Raw genomic sequence first — 14,211 nt, 5'->3', positions numbered from 1 at the left:
ATATTTAAAAACAATAAATAAACCATGCAAATGTCTTAATATCAGACAGCAATAGTAGATATTTAGAATATAATGGAATACATTTTTGGTTAATTGAATAGTTAGTTTTTTGAAGCAGACAGCATAGTATATCCATGTAAACATGTCAACTTACAACACTTTCGGTATAGCAGCCATATTGTAAATATATGGGTTTATAGTATTGTGCAACAGTGATACATAAACCTCTTCAAATCTAATATGTAATCATCACAAACCATTTGACGAATATTGCTGAAGCCAGTGTATACTCCGGACCAGCAGGGGACAGTAATGGAAACTGTACTGCCGCTGTCAAAAAAAAAAAAAGTGAAAAGAAAAAAAAACAAGCAAAGGAATCTGGAGTTAGCTCCGTATTACCCGGTGGAATTGTATCTGCGCTAATTAATCAAATACAAGCTTAATTATTCCCTAAAGATGTCCAAAAGACATCGCCTGGATTTGGGGGATGACTACTCTTCCACCAAGAAGAGGTCTGAAGGGTGAGTGAAGCTCCAGAGGAAACATGTCTGCTTTATACGGTTAGCTACTAGCTAACTGTTAGCTGATGCGAGATCATTTGGCTAATCGTCACAATTGATGGATAAGCAAAACCGGGATAATACAACCATAACCTTTATATTTTCTAGCTTTGGTCTGAGTCTCCGCCTACCATTACCTGAATGTCCTCTTGTATAGAGTTAAAATGATATTGTGTTTTGCTACACTGTGTTAATAACGTCATGTCAGTGTTAGCTGCGGAGGACGGCTATAGCTATCAACCGTTCACCATTCAGGCACGTGTGTATTTGGCTAACGTTCTAACAACGTTAGTTAGCTAACGTTGGCTGATTTAAGTCTAACGTTAGGTGGATTTCCTGAGCTACACATGTCTGTGTTTGAATTTTTGGAATGATAGCATGTTATTACAAATTATCACGTAAAGCGCTCCCAACAAACGTTATTCTTGCCTAGCTTGATTGCTTAGCTAACCGAAACTTGGGGGCTTCTATGACCACAACAAGACACAACTTCTTTATTATGACTTCATTCATTTGGTTTGTTATGTCACTTAACACCAATTTTAATTAAATATAATAATGTTAGTCTGAAGAATTGTAAAAGAGGTATTCATTCTGTTGTGGTGTTTTTATATTTTGTAGTGATCTGCTACGTTAACAGATAAAAACAATACTTAAACCTTTGCAATTTTGGCATCAGAATAGGCAGGCAATGACAAAGTAGCTTTACAATGATATCTTTTACATTGGAAATAGTTATGATTCCCTGCTCTGATGTTGACAGGAGAGACAGAGATCGTGACAGAGACCGTGAGGACCGCTCCAGGGACAGGGACCGAGATAGGGACCGGGACAGAGACCGTGACAGAGACTCAAAGCCTTCTACTGGCCCTACTAATATCACAGTGCCCATGCCCTGCTTGGCACCCATCAAGCAGATGGCTATGCAGCAACAGATCAACCCATTCACCAACCTGCCGCACACCCCACGCTTCTACGAGATCCTAAAGAAGAGGTTACAACTTCCAGTGTGGGAGTACAAGGAAAACTTCAGCGATATCATCACACGTCATCAGAGCTTTGTCCTTGTTGGAGAAACTGGCTCTGGAAAAACCACACAGGTCAGAAATGCAATATAGCGGACAGACTTCTTAATGTTAAATATTAAAAGCTTTGCAATGCTTGTTGAAAGCTTTTGAAGTACCAGCAAATCCAGTAGGATGGCCCTTTGCTGCGTAAAAGTGAATTCCCCTCTAAATTATTTGTATCTCAATTAAATGCAACTTTTGCTTCAATCTCCAGATCCCACAGTGGTGCGTAGACATGGTCAAGGGCCAGCCTGGACCTAAGCGGGCTGTAGCCTGTACTCAGCCTAGGAGAGTGGCGGCTATGAGTGTGGCTCAAAGAGTGGCAGATGAAATGGACGTCATGCTTGGACAGGAAGTCGGTTACTCCATCCGATTTGAGGACTGTAGCTCTGCTAAGACTATCCTCAAGTAAGTGATTAAAGTGTAATAATGTCCAATATCTTCTTCTTATAGGCACAAGGCAACAAGTGTAATTTTTTTGAGTTCCAAACCATCTCAATCCAACAAGCATGTTTTTTATTTCTTTAGGTACATGACAGATGGTATGTTACTGAGAGAGGCCATGAATGACCCGCTGCTGGAGCGTTACGGTGTGATCATTCTGGACGAAGCCCACGAGCGAACCCTGGCAACAGATATCCTGATGGGAGTACTAAAGGAGGTTGTGCGTCAACGAGCAGATCTGAAGGTACCTATTCATTTTTGAGTGACTGCAATGAAGAAATAATTTTCCCACCATTATCACTATAGAATTACATTTTCAGTTTGACCGTACACAGATTCTTTAATAACACTATCCACAGATAAAGAATGTGTGGTAGTTGCACTGAATAGCAGTTATTGGTGACCAATCTCTTCTATAACTAAGAACTTTACATTTTGTATCCTATCGGTGCTAAGAGAAAACCAACTCAAGTCTAAAAAACAAAAACTAACTCTTTTCTTCAAACACAGGTGATCGTCATGAGTGCCACGCTTGATGCCGGGAAGTTCCAGGTGTACTTCGACAACTGTCCTCTCCTCACTATTCCTGGACGTACACATCCTGTAGAGATTTTCTACACTCCAGAACCGGAACGAGACTACCTCGAGGCAGCAATCCGCACTGTCATCCAAATTCACATGTGTGAGGAAGAAGAGGGAGACTGTTTGCTCTTTCTCACAGGTCAAGAGGTAAGACATGTGGCGCTTGTATTACTGGTACTGTGAAATGGGCATCATAGCTGCATTGTTCTGTTTCCTCAACGCACCAAGTACAAAAAAAAAAATGTATTTCAGGAAATTGATGAGGCCTGCAAACGGATAAAGCGTGAGGTAGATGACCTTGGACCTGAAGTTGGAGACATCAAAATCATTCCACTGTATTCCACATTGCCACCGCAGCAGCAGCAACGGATCTTTGAGGCACCTCCTCCAAGAAAGCCCAATGGTGCAATAGGAAGAAAGGTACATTTAACTAATATAACCGTTTAATTTGACTCTATAAGGATTATCACACCAGATAAAATGACGCATTCGCCTCCGTGGCTGTCTTTAAATTATATAAAATCTGCTGGTGTCATATTTCCTATTATATCATATTTTGATAATAGATATCTGACGCTCCCTTTTTTGTTTAATCTTCAGGTTGTGGTTTCGACAAACATTGCTGAGACCTCTCTGACAATAGACGGTGTGGTGTTTGTCATTGATCCTGGATTTGCAAAGCAAAAGGTAGACCAAGTGTATTTCAACTCGCTGGATTTCTATTGCATGATACTGTATTTTAATATGGTGCAACATCAATGTCTTGAGTCAACCATTTCCTTTAAACATGCTTTCAAATGTGTTCTAGGTTTACAATCCTCGTATCAGAGTTGAGTCTTTGCTTGTCACGGCCATCAGTAAAGCTTCCGCCCAGCAGAGGGCAGGACGAGCTGGCCGAACACGTCCAGGGAAATGTTTCCGCCTCTACACAGAGAAGGCCTACAAAACTGAGATGCAGGCAAGTAACAACAGCTTCACTCGTATTTTCACTTGAGATTTAGAAGTGTACAAAAACAAAATCTGAGTTATTTAAGCATGTTCTTAGAATGAATACACATTGTTAACACGTTCAAGATTTTTTTATTGTTAAAATTGTCAACACCCCCATTCCAGGATAACACATACCCTGAGATTCTTCGATCCAACTTGGGATCTGTTGTGCTGCAGCTGAAAAAGCTGGGCATCGATGACCTTGTGCACTTTGACTTCATGGACCCACCAGGTGAGTTCGTCTGCATCAGTCAGATGAAATGATTAAATAACAATAAAAAAAATCTCTACTACGGCATCACCCTGACCTTTCTGTCGCCTCTTCCCTTTCTGCAGCCCCAGAGACACTGATGAGGGCCCTCGAGCTGCTGAATTATCTGGCAGCTCTCAATGATGACGGCGACCTGACGGAGCTGGGCTCCATGATGGCCGAGTTTCCTTTGGACCCTCAGCTGGCTAAGATGGTCATTGCCAGCTGCGAGTTTAACTGCTCTAATGAGATCCTTTCCATTACTGCCATGCTGTCAGGTAATGCCCAGGACTGGGCTGAAGTCTTCCTTGCCTTCTGTAGGCCGAGTCTCTTGCGGTTAAACATACTGCTACATACGGTAGTTTCCGGGGGAAAAGTGTCCTGCCTAGAATCAAGCTTGTTCACATAAGTTTGAAACGCATGTGAATGAGGGCGGTTAGTTTAAACATTTTCAATTCCCATGTCTTGATCAGGTAGCTGAAGCACTTCAGTCTTCACCTTTTTAATGTGACACATACAGATGGTTGTATCTATATGTAAGAAAGTGGCAAACAATTTTAAGTAAGGTGCAGAACAAAGTTTATACAAAGATTTTCACGAGTGATAAATAAATATTCTAACTCATTTATTGTATTTGAAATCATCATAATATTGAATAATAGTTTCTGCATCAATGCCATTTTTAAAAATAACCATGCAGCTGGCATTTGGTTTCACAAAGTGAAGTCACTACAGGTTAACCCTAAAATTTGAAGCAAAATGTTGTTGACTTCTCAAATGAGTGTTTCAGAGGTGGATAGGGCAGGCACCACATAATATTTGATTCGTATTCTTCGCATTTATCAGAGTTTTCCTTTTTCATTGAAATAATGCATTGTGAATTTTAACTTCTGTCGTTATGTATAGATATCATATTTAGCCTGGAAGTATTTTATTACCTGCTCTCTTGAAAGCCTAAGCGTTATGTCTAGAAGAAGCAACATTTCTGAATCGTGAAAAGTTAAAGCATTGCTGGTGTACCTAACACTTTGTAGTTGTGTGAAAACTCTTGTTTTACAGATGTGGTTTAATGACCCCCCTCTCTACGAGCTAATAGCCATTACAGTTGGAATGACCATGAGAACAGACTGCAGCCCCCTTTGATAGAGCTTGTGGTCCTGTCCTGTCCCAACGCAGTGTCGAGTGCCCTAGCATCATAGGCTTTGCTCCATTTTTCTGTGAATATGTGACTCATCCCTATGGGCGGCTTTGTTGGGGCCCATACCAACCTTGTTTAGTCCCACAGTGTTTTGTCCGGCCCACGGAGGCTAAGAAGGCAGCAGACGAGTCCAAGATGAGGTTTGCTCACATCGATGGAGATCACTTGACGCTGCTCAACGTCTACCACGCCTTCAAACAAAGTGAGCACCACTCCCTTCTGAGGCATGTTTTAAGACATGTTTATTAAAGAACTGTTAATTTACCTTGTTAAGTATGATAACATTGGCTCTATGAATATGCACAAACGTTTTATTTGAAAAGTTGATCTTCAAAGTGATCTTGGGATGTCTCTATTGATTCTCCTATTTACTGTGGAGACTTTACATTTCAACATCGAACTGGTTTAAGGTACCAGTAACCTGTTGTGATGTCACAAAATCAAACTGCACATTCATCATTCAATGAAAAGTTAAACATTGACTGGCAGTAACAATAAGCAGTTCAAGTAAACTTTGGAGAGTTCTGCAACATGTGTCTTTCTTTCATGTTGCACCATTGAAACACTCTGTCACGAGTAAAATGATCATTGGACTCCTAATCCACTTTTGTGTCATCTTTTTGCTTACTTTGTCCACTTTTTAAATATTGATAAGATGATTTATCATTTTCTTGTTCCAGTGACTGTAAATATGGATGATAATTCTCAGTGGCGTTTATCATTTTAAGCGACTCGTTTTACATTACACAAAGTTAGATAAATATAATTCTTCTCTTAAATTCCTGAGACTAAACCAGATGTCGGATTCCTTCTAATGCTTTTTTCAGACCACGAGGCCAACCAGTGGTGCTATGACAACTTTGTCAACTACCGCTCACTGATGTCTGCTGACAACGTTCGCCAGCAGCTGTCCAGGATCATGGACCGCTTCAACCTGCCCCGCCGGAGCACAGAGTTCACCAGCAGAGATTACTACACCAACATCCGCAGGGCCCTCTGCACCGGCTTCTTCATGCAGGTGAACACAGATTAGGATATGTTTTAAGTAGCTCTTTGATAGGATGCTGATCTAATGACATATTTCACAACGGGATATAACTGAAGTGTGTACCATAGATTTTGTACCATATTATTTAATATGTTTTTTATCCTCCAGGTGGCTCATTTGGAGCGCACAGGTCATTACCTCACTGTCAAAGACAACCAAGTGGTACAACTTCATCCATCCACAGTCCTGGACCACAAACCAGAGTGGGTGCTCTACAATGAATTTGTCCTGACCACCAAAAACTACATCCGCACTTGCACAGACATCAAACCAGAGTGGTATGTGTGCAATCATTTCTCTAGTACTACATGTTCATAAAGATTCATATAGTTGAGTATGGTTTGATCTCCTGACATATTTCTTTCCTTTTTCTGTTGCAGGCTGGTGAAGATTGCCCCTCAGTACTATGAAATGAGTAACTTCCCCCAATGTGAAGCTAAAAGACAGCTGGAGCGAATCATTGCCAAACTAGATAGCAAGGAGTATTCCCAGTACTGAGCAACAGCCAAGAGGTGTCCTGGAAAACAACTGCATACTTTTAGTTTTAGATCTTCTTGTATCATTGTATCTTAATGTTTTTTGGCATTTTGATTTTTATATTTTGTTTTCTTTTGTTATTTTATTCCTATCAATGTTGGTTTGGTTTTTTTCCCCATCAATGTTAATTCTGTAACTAACTGTAATGTCAGATAAAATATCAGCAGCAAATATTAGACATGGCTATTAAGATTTTCAAAAGGAATATCAGAAACATGTCATTTAGATGTGGTTGACTTTTCTTAAGGAGATTGCTGAGTCATAAAAAAACATTTGTGCTTGCTTTGTTTCTTTAATAAAGAAGCTTTGACTTAATCTCTGCGTACATATTCATTAGCTAAGCCTACCAATTGTAGTGTGGTGTCTAGTGTATTGTCTTGTGATAAGATACTGATTTGGTGAAGAAGTAGGTACAAATATTAATTTGCTTGATTATAAATATATAAACAAATTTAGGCATGCTAAAGACAAATCAACACATTTCAGTGAGGTAAGTTTATCTCAGTGGTTACTTTATTAAAGCTGTGTGTATTACCTTACATGGAAGTCATCTTGTGATATACAGATAAAAAGGTGACAGAGTTTTACGATATGGTTATTCGGGCATTTATTATGGATACATTTTAATCACTGTACATGCATCAAATATTTAAATCACCTTATTACATTGATACCCATCCTGAGGTTTGGAGCCCCAAATGGATCAGTTTTGGTTCTTTAACAAGATATTATATTGACTTAATTTATTTTCCTATAACTGTCAATAGATCTTATTTTAGTTTTACTCCTAACACAGAGCATAATCTCCCGTCGGTTTTCCTTCCATCTCTCAATGTTTCCTCACAACCAACCAAACTTTATCTGAAGATAATTCTACTTCAAATTTGACCACTGCTTTCAATGTCCTCTATCGTCTCTGGCAGGCACCTGTTTCGTGTCTCGGGCAGCATTCTTGCCACTATCCCCCCAAGTACAGCCGCAGAGAAAAGTACGACCTGAGGCAACTCCTTCCACACCTCATCCAGTAAGAGAATCAAAGGAGCCACAGCTACACCAATCCGAGCCATGAAGGAGTTGTAACCCATACCGTTCTGCCTGAAAAGAACGATAAGAGACCAACGTTGAGGCTCTAAATGCTGATTTTATTGGTTAAGGTAGAATAAGTGGATTTATTCAATGTTCAATGTGTACAAATCTTAATAAGGAAACATGTTCTTTTCAGATTGATAAGAAAACAAAGGCCATATTTACCTTACAACAGTGGGATAGAGCTCAGAACTGTAGAGTACAATCGTCCCAAAGGATGCAGCAGAAAACCCTTTTCCCACGACCGACACCACTGTCCTGACGACAGACATATCTGAAAGCAGAACATCAGCATCAGGGGTGGTATATTATTGTTGTAGTTGTTTATATTTTCAGGAATAATGAGTGTAATTTCTTGTTTAAACACCAACAGTCTGTGGTCTTCAATGAGTGCCGTACCTTTAGGTATTACAATGTTCATTCCAAGACATGCGGCAGTCATCAGCAGAGCTCCCACTTCAGTGCGTCGTCTGCCGATCTTATCCAGTAAGTAGTAAACAGAAATTTTGGCTGGGAGCTCAATACTAGCATAGGCAAACTGAGTGAGGTAGATGTTGAGACCGAAGCCTGTGAGGTTGAAGCTGATACCATAAAATGCAGTTGCCACGCAAAACCTAAAGGAAGGAAAAGTGAGACTCATTCAATCAAACTGATAGCTTGTGTTTCATAATGTATAACTGACCTTTCTGACACAAAGACATAACATTTAAGGCCTAAAATCATTCAGGAGATTGGCATTGGGAATACAGACCAAACTATACCAGTACGTAGAGCCAGTTTCCTTATCTTTGGTGTTCGTATCAGATCGAGGTAGGAATAGGTCCGATCTCTTTTCTCAGTCACAACAATAGTTGCTAGTGTCTGAAAGAATGCAAAGCAGCATTATTACTTCCACAATGTGAACAAATGACATTGAAAGTTAAAATTACAGGGCCAAGACTGCATCTGAGATCTTGTTAGTTTTCTTGATGTCACATGGAAAGTGATAACCTCTGTGTTCAGTGTCTGAATTGACTCCTCTCTTCGGTTCATCTTGGCACATTTTTTCAGATACATCTGAGCTTGCTTCAGCTTTCCGTTGGCAATGAGCCACCTTGCAGACTCTGGCATCCACCTAATGTTGAAGACAAAGACACATTTTTTTTATCCTTTTGTTTTACATCTTAATGAGTTGTATTGCATGTTTACATAAAAAAACAAAACTAAATTGAATAATAAAATGTATCTAATCAAGTATCTTATCTAGCCCCAGTTGGGTACAGGTGCAGCCAAAAATGTACTGTGTACCGACAAAAGAGACGCAAAAGACCAAATATACTAAATATCCAATAAAATGTGATTAAATAACATCACTTTTTCATCCCCCAATGTTGATCTTTAAACAATGCAAATGTTAAACAACCCAAATCACTACCCCTCCCGGGCTTTCTGTAGGGATTTTCTATTAGAGTAAAGCTGAGCTTCTGAGTCTTACCTCCAGGTGATGATGGCCAAGATTAGAGGTGAGGTGACACTCACAATTAGCCACCGCCAATCGTTCACAAAGTAAGCAATAGCTGCAAATACTGTGTTCCCAAATGTCCAGGATAAGCTATCAATCACCCCAACCAGTTTCCTGTGCTTGATGTCCACCCACTCCACACCTGCAAACATGAAATCAGGTTTCAACTTCAGCATTTGGTGGCCTAAACTTCTGACGTGAACTCAACATGACGTGAAAACATGTTATTACTGAGGACTGCTGAGACAATGACGATGCCGGTGATGCAAAACCCGGTGAAGAACCTCAGCACTGCAAACATCAAGTAGGACGTAGAAAAAGCACTTGCAATAGCAAAGAGCATTCCAGACACATAGGACACCAACAGCATGATCCTTCGGCCGAACCTACGGAAAGCAAAATATTCTCCAATATTTAATTGAAGAAGGATTTAGAGATTTAACTCCTGGTAATTAGTTTAAAGCTACATACTAAACAGCCAAGCCCGATACCTGTCACTCAGACTTCCAAAGGTCACAGCTCCAAACATCACTCCAACAAAGAAGATTGTAGCAGTTGCTTTGTTTTTCCCTCTTTTATCACAAACCAGGTCCCACTGGAATAAACATATAGAAAGAAAGATGTTCACTCTGGTGTTTGAGGACATGAGCTTCTCAAAAGGTCCATGGTGACTAACAAGAAATGAAGTTCACCTGAGAGGTCAGCGTTGACTTGAAGGTGGCGTTATCGTACACCCATCCATTCTGGCAAGGCACTGTTGGTACTTCAGTCCTGCTGGAGGAGTTCAGCAGCAGATAATACTGAGGCTCTGCAAACATCTGACAGGAGTTAAGAGTCCCATCGTCCTGGACTGGAATAGTTACAATAAGCCTCTCTGCCTGAGATAAATTACCAAAAAATCCTCCATCATCCAGAAAGCTGATGTCGCAGTGGTGAGGGGGAACAGCCGCTATGAAGTTGTTTAGCATGAAGTGGCACGGCAATGTGAAGCGACCGATGAAGCTGATCACAATTATCATTATCTGAAATCTTCCAAATCCATCAATGTCTGCTAGAATGTTCTCAAACTTCATTGTGGCCTCTACCTGTATGCAAAATCCTTTGAAACCGAGAGGAAACTAAATCCTCATACGCTCATGGCTTCACATTGAAAAAGACCAAGATAAGACTACCTTTGGCCTTTGTCTAACCCAGGGACTGCCTGATTTCAGTTGAAAATTGTAAATATTTTACCTCACTTACCACTAAATAACTTTGTCCGTGTAAGTCCAAAGCAAAGAAAGTATTTGTGTTAATAGTTAAAGCAGCGTCCAGCAGTGGCTCAGTCAGTAGGGACTTGGACTGGGAATCGTAGGGTCGCCGGTTCAAGTCCCCGAACAGACTTGAAATATGGAAAGTGGACTGCTACTTGGAGAGGTCCCAGTTCGCCTCCTATGCCCTGCTGTGGTGCCCTTGAGCAAGGCACCGGACACCTCCAATCCCCCCTCCCCATTGCTCCCCGGGCGCTGCACAATAGCTGCCCACTGCTCCTAGTACTAGGATGGGTTAAATGCAGAGGACTAATTTCACTGTGTGCTCTGCTGTGTGCATGTATGTGACTAATAAAGAGGGTTTCAAAGCAGTCAGCAATTCATTACATTTCCTCTAAGACATATAATTTCCTCCTTGCATTACAACACAAAAGCAGACATGAATCAAGGGTCGTTTTTTATTTGCATGTTATAAAAATGCATACAGAATTTATCTTATGTAAGACTTACATAACTAAACTAACATATGACATAGGATGTCACAGTTTCTCTATTTGAACATGTTACCATCAATAATCTTCCAATTTCTAATATTCATTTCCATGAATAAACAGCAGAAGTCTCTTCAGATGTCCAGACTGATTGCCCTGTGAAATACAAAGTAGTATACTTTTCATAAATTCATCTTGTGACAGTTCAAGACTTAAAATTCTGCTACAAAAAACTGTACCTTGACTGTTCCACATCTTCAATGATTTCTGGTAAATGGACATTGTGTGTTTTGGAAAGTAAACAAGCTGACAGCCCTAGAGCAAAGGCCACCAAGGAGAAGACAATACTGTATATAATAAGAGGGGACACAGAAACACCGGTGAGGGCCATGAAGGAAATGTAACCTAATCCGCTTGCCTGTGTAAAAAAAAAAAGATGAAAAATAAAGTTATTGGTTTATGTGAGGCTAAGAAACTCCCTCAGATTAGGGACATTTTGTGCACACTCTTGAAGTCAGTCAAGGGGGTGTGTGTGTGTGTGTGGGGGCGGGGGTTGGTCAAGTGTTTTTCAGTGAATTTTCAGCTTTGGCAAAGTTAGGCATGGTCACCTATGTATTTAGATCTTCACAGACAGATGTGCCCAAGGGGGGAATTATGTTCATCTCTTTTTTTCAGATCATGTAGTTCTGCTGGCCTCTTCAGACTGCATGTTCTAGTGTGATGGATATTTGTTGCATTGTAAAACACAAGATGGATTGCTTTCTTTGAGTTGGGAGCGAGTGAGGGGGAGTTCAAGTATTCTGAGGCTTGAACACATGAGAAAGATGGAGTGGTTAATCAATCAGTAGTTTGGATGATTTAGGGTGAAGCTCTCGATGTACCAGTCCATTTTTTAAGAGTCATCTATATTTGGGAATCTGGGTAGGGGCTAAAAGGATCAGATTTTGGATGAAAGTATTTGTAATAGGTTTTCTTCACAAGATGACTGGATGTTCCCTTACAAAGGAGGAGAAGCTCTATCTTGAAAATGTACTATGCCTCATGAACACCTCTCTGTGGAGGTATTTTGGGCATGTCCTACTGCTAGAAAAACGCTGCAACAGACTTGGACCCTGCATGAGGGTTTTCATATCCCAGCGGGCACCTTAGAATTCAGAGGAAGAACATTTTTGCATTTGGCTGTGGAATAGGACATCTTGGCTATGAAAAATATAGAAAGAAATAATATAAAAATGAACTGATAACTTACCTTGTGGAATAAAAATGTTGCATATCATACAAAGTCCAGTCAGGACAAGTGTGCCAGCCTGATTCATCCGTCTATTTTATTCAACGTGAAACAGATAAAGACCTTTGCTAGAATTTCAATCACGGCATAGATGAACTTTGTGACAAAACATTTAAGCTGATTCCATAAAACGTACAGGACACTCCAAACCTATGAGCCAAAATTAAGTAAATGTAAACAATGTAAATTTTGAACTGAACAGAAAGCCATCATTGCTGTTATTAAGCAGAAGTCTTTTACAAAAATACAACAGGACACATAAAGATACACTTAGTCAATGTATCCACACTATCAGTGTGCAAGGTACTCTATATTAATATGCAGGTAACCATAGAAACAATACTTGTGCTTGCGATAAATCTTATCAGTCAAATCTCACAAGCAATAAAATAGAGGACGAAGGCAGAAATAAAAATGTGCTGAGCTAGTTATTTCCTATATCAGGACAACTCAGTTTAATATGCTGATAGCGTGGCTATATACAGTATTAGAGTTGAATGTTTCCAATATTTAAATCTATCAAAGAAATATACCACAAGATCCCAGTAAGTAGAGTCAATCTCCTCATTTGGGGCGTCTTTATGAGGTCCAAATACAAATATTTTCTTCGTTATTTGATACCATAGTCTCGGCCAGAACCTGAAGTGTAAAAAGAAACCATTTGTCAGCTACATAGAATACCAATGACTGAAAAAGTAAACCATACACATGATGTACCTCAGGCTTCAGGTCAGCCATGAACTGCTCTCTGCAGTTGATTTTTGCGCATTTGCTCAGGTAAAAATGAGCACTTTTCAGCTTTCTATTACTTAACAGCCATCTGGCAGACTCAAGGACCCACCTAGTAGGATTTAATTAAAGACACAATATATGAGCATTCATTTTGACAGGAAATTGGTTGTTCCATGTGGTACTTTATCCATACCACCATGTGATGATAGCCAGAATCAGCAGGGAGGTTGCTGTGGCAGTGAGGTACCGCCAATCGTTCACAAAATAGGCTACAATAGGAAGCAGAGCAGTTCAAAAACCAGTCCAGACTAATTAAAATGCTAACTGCAGTTCGGTGCTTAATGTCCATCCATTCAATACCTGCAATAGAAAATGACCAATCAAATCAAACCGAAGATAATATTATCATGCAGGATAACAGTAATGTGAGATATGTTTGATTACACTTTTCGCAGGTCATATTTTATGATTCATTTTAATCTGATAGAAACTTTAATGTTGGGATTGACATTCAGACCTGCCTTTTAATAAAAAATGATGCAAATGTATCTATATTTGCCTGCTCATTACAGTTTAAAAGAAAATACAGCTGAATTAACATTGTTTGTTGTTTTGATAATGTTGTTAAAGTTCTGCTATGTTATATTTTGTGCTAAATATATATTAGTTATATTTTGTCTGTTACAAATTACAAAAAGCTTTACAGTATATATCAATTCATTAATTTGATGTGAATCGACAAAAAAAATGTACTGTAAGATAAAACTTTCAAAGAACAATTGCGATTATGTTGACTCCAGAAATTCCAAATCCAGTGAGAAACCTCATGACAGCAAACAAGATGAAATTGTATGAAAAAGCACTTGCAAATCCAAAGACGATGTATGGAGATCAGAAGCGTTCTTTTCCTGCCAAACCTGTGAGACATATGTATTATAAATTAACACCCTGGTCTGTTAGAGAACAAAAAGTCTTCCGTAACATTGGAATAGAAGTAGTGTCAACAGTGACACTGGGAAAAAGCAAGCGTTCATCCTCCAGTAGTCTAGTATTAACTTCACTTCTCTGTGAAGTTAAACTATCTGACCAAGAACAAGTAATAGATTTTATAACTTGTGTTATAACTTCTCTTAATGTTTTTGTAATTAAATCAGGATGATAATAAACAACAGAATGGAAATAAAATG

General features: G+C 39.5%; 2 protein-coding genes and 1 pseudogene across 2 annotated transcripts; 1 reads left to right on the top strand and 2 right to left on the bottom strand.

The window, feature by feature from the left end:
• The first annotated feature begins 331 nt into the window (after positions 1-331).
• On the top strand, positions 332-6,991 carry LOC134865211 (ATP-dependent RNA helicase DHX15). Its single transcript, XM_063884679.1, has 14 exons — positions 332-521; positions 1,324-1,660; positions 1,842-2,035; positions 2,156-2,315; positions 2,582-2,800; positions 2,906-3,073; positions 3,254-3,340; positions 3,462-3,611; positions 3,767-3,875; positions 3,980-4,171; positions 5,171-5,293; positions 5,919-6,109; positions 6,248-6,417; positions 6,520-6,991. The coding sequence occupies exons 1-14, from the start codon at positions 457-459 to the stop codon at positions 6,635-6,637; spliced, it is 2,283 nt and encodes a 760-aa protein (XP_063740749.1). The 5' UTR covers positions 332-456; the 3' UTR covers positions 6,638-6,991.
• A 171-nt stretch (positions 6,992-7,162) lies between these two features.
• On the bottom strand, positions 7,163-10,401 carry LOC134865214 (solute carrier family 22 member 7-like). Its single transcript, XM_063884683.1, has 9 exons — positions 9,956-10,401; positions 9,755-9,858; positions 9,495-9,649; positions 9,237-9,405; positions 8,753-8,876; positions 8,514-8,623; positions 8,162-8,376; positions 7,928-8,036; positions 7,163-7,771 (listed from the first exon to the last, which is right to left on the bottom strand). Exons 1-9 carry the CDS (start codon positions 10,334-10,336, stop codon positions 7,555-7,557), a joined length of 1,584 nt encoding a protein of 527 aa, XP_063740753.1. The 5' UTR covers positions 10,337-10,401; the 3' UTR covers positions 7,163-7,554.
• A 1,686-nt stretch (positions 10,402-12,087) lies between these two features.
• On the bottom strand, positions 12,088-13,952 carry LOC134864420 (solute carrier family 22 member 7-like; annotated as a pseudogene).
• Between the last annotated feature and the right edge of the window lie 259 nt (positions 13,953-14,211).

The sequence above is a fragment of the Eleginops maclovinus genome, chromosome 5 (genome assembly GCF_036324505.1).
Source record: "Eleginops maclovinus isolate JMC-PN-2008 ecotype Puerto Natales chromosome 5, JC_Emac_rtc_rv5, whole genome shotgun sequence".
In the NCBI taxonomy this organism is placed as follows: domain Eukaryota; kingdom Metazoa; phylum Chordata; class Actinopteri; order Perciformes; family Eleginopidae; genus Eleginops; species Eleginops maclovinus.
The sequence above is the reverse complement of the archived record's forward strand: the minus strand, read 5'-3'. Positions and strand labels throughout refer to the sequence as shown.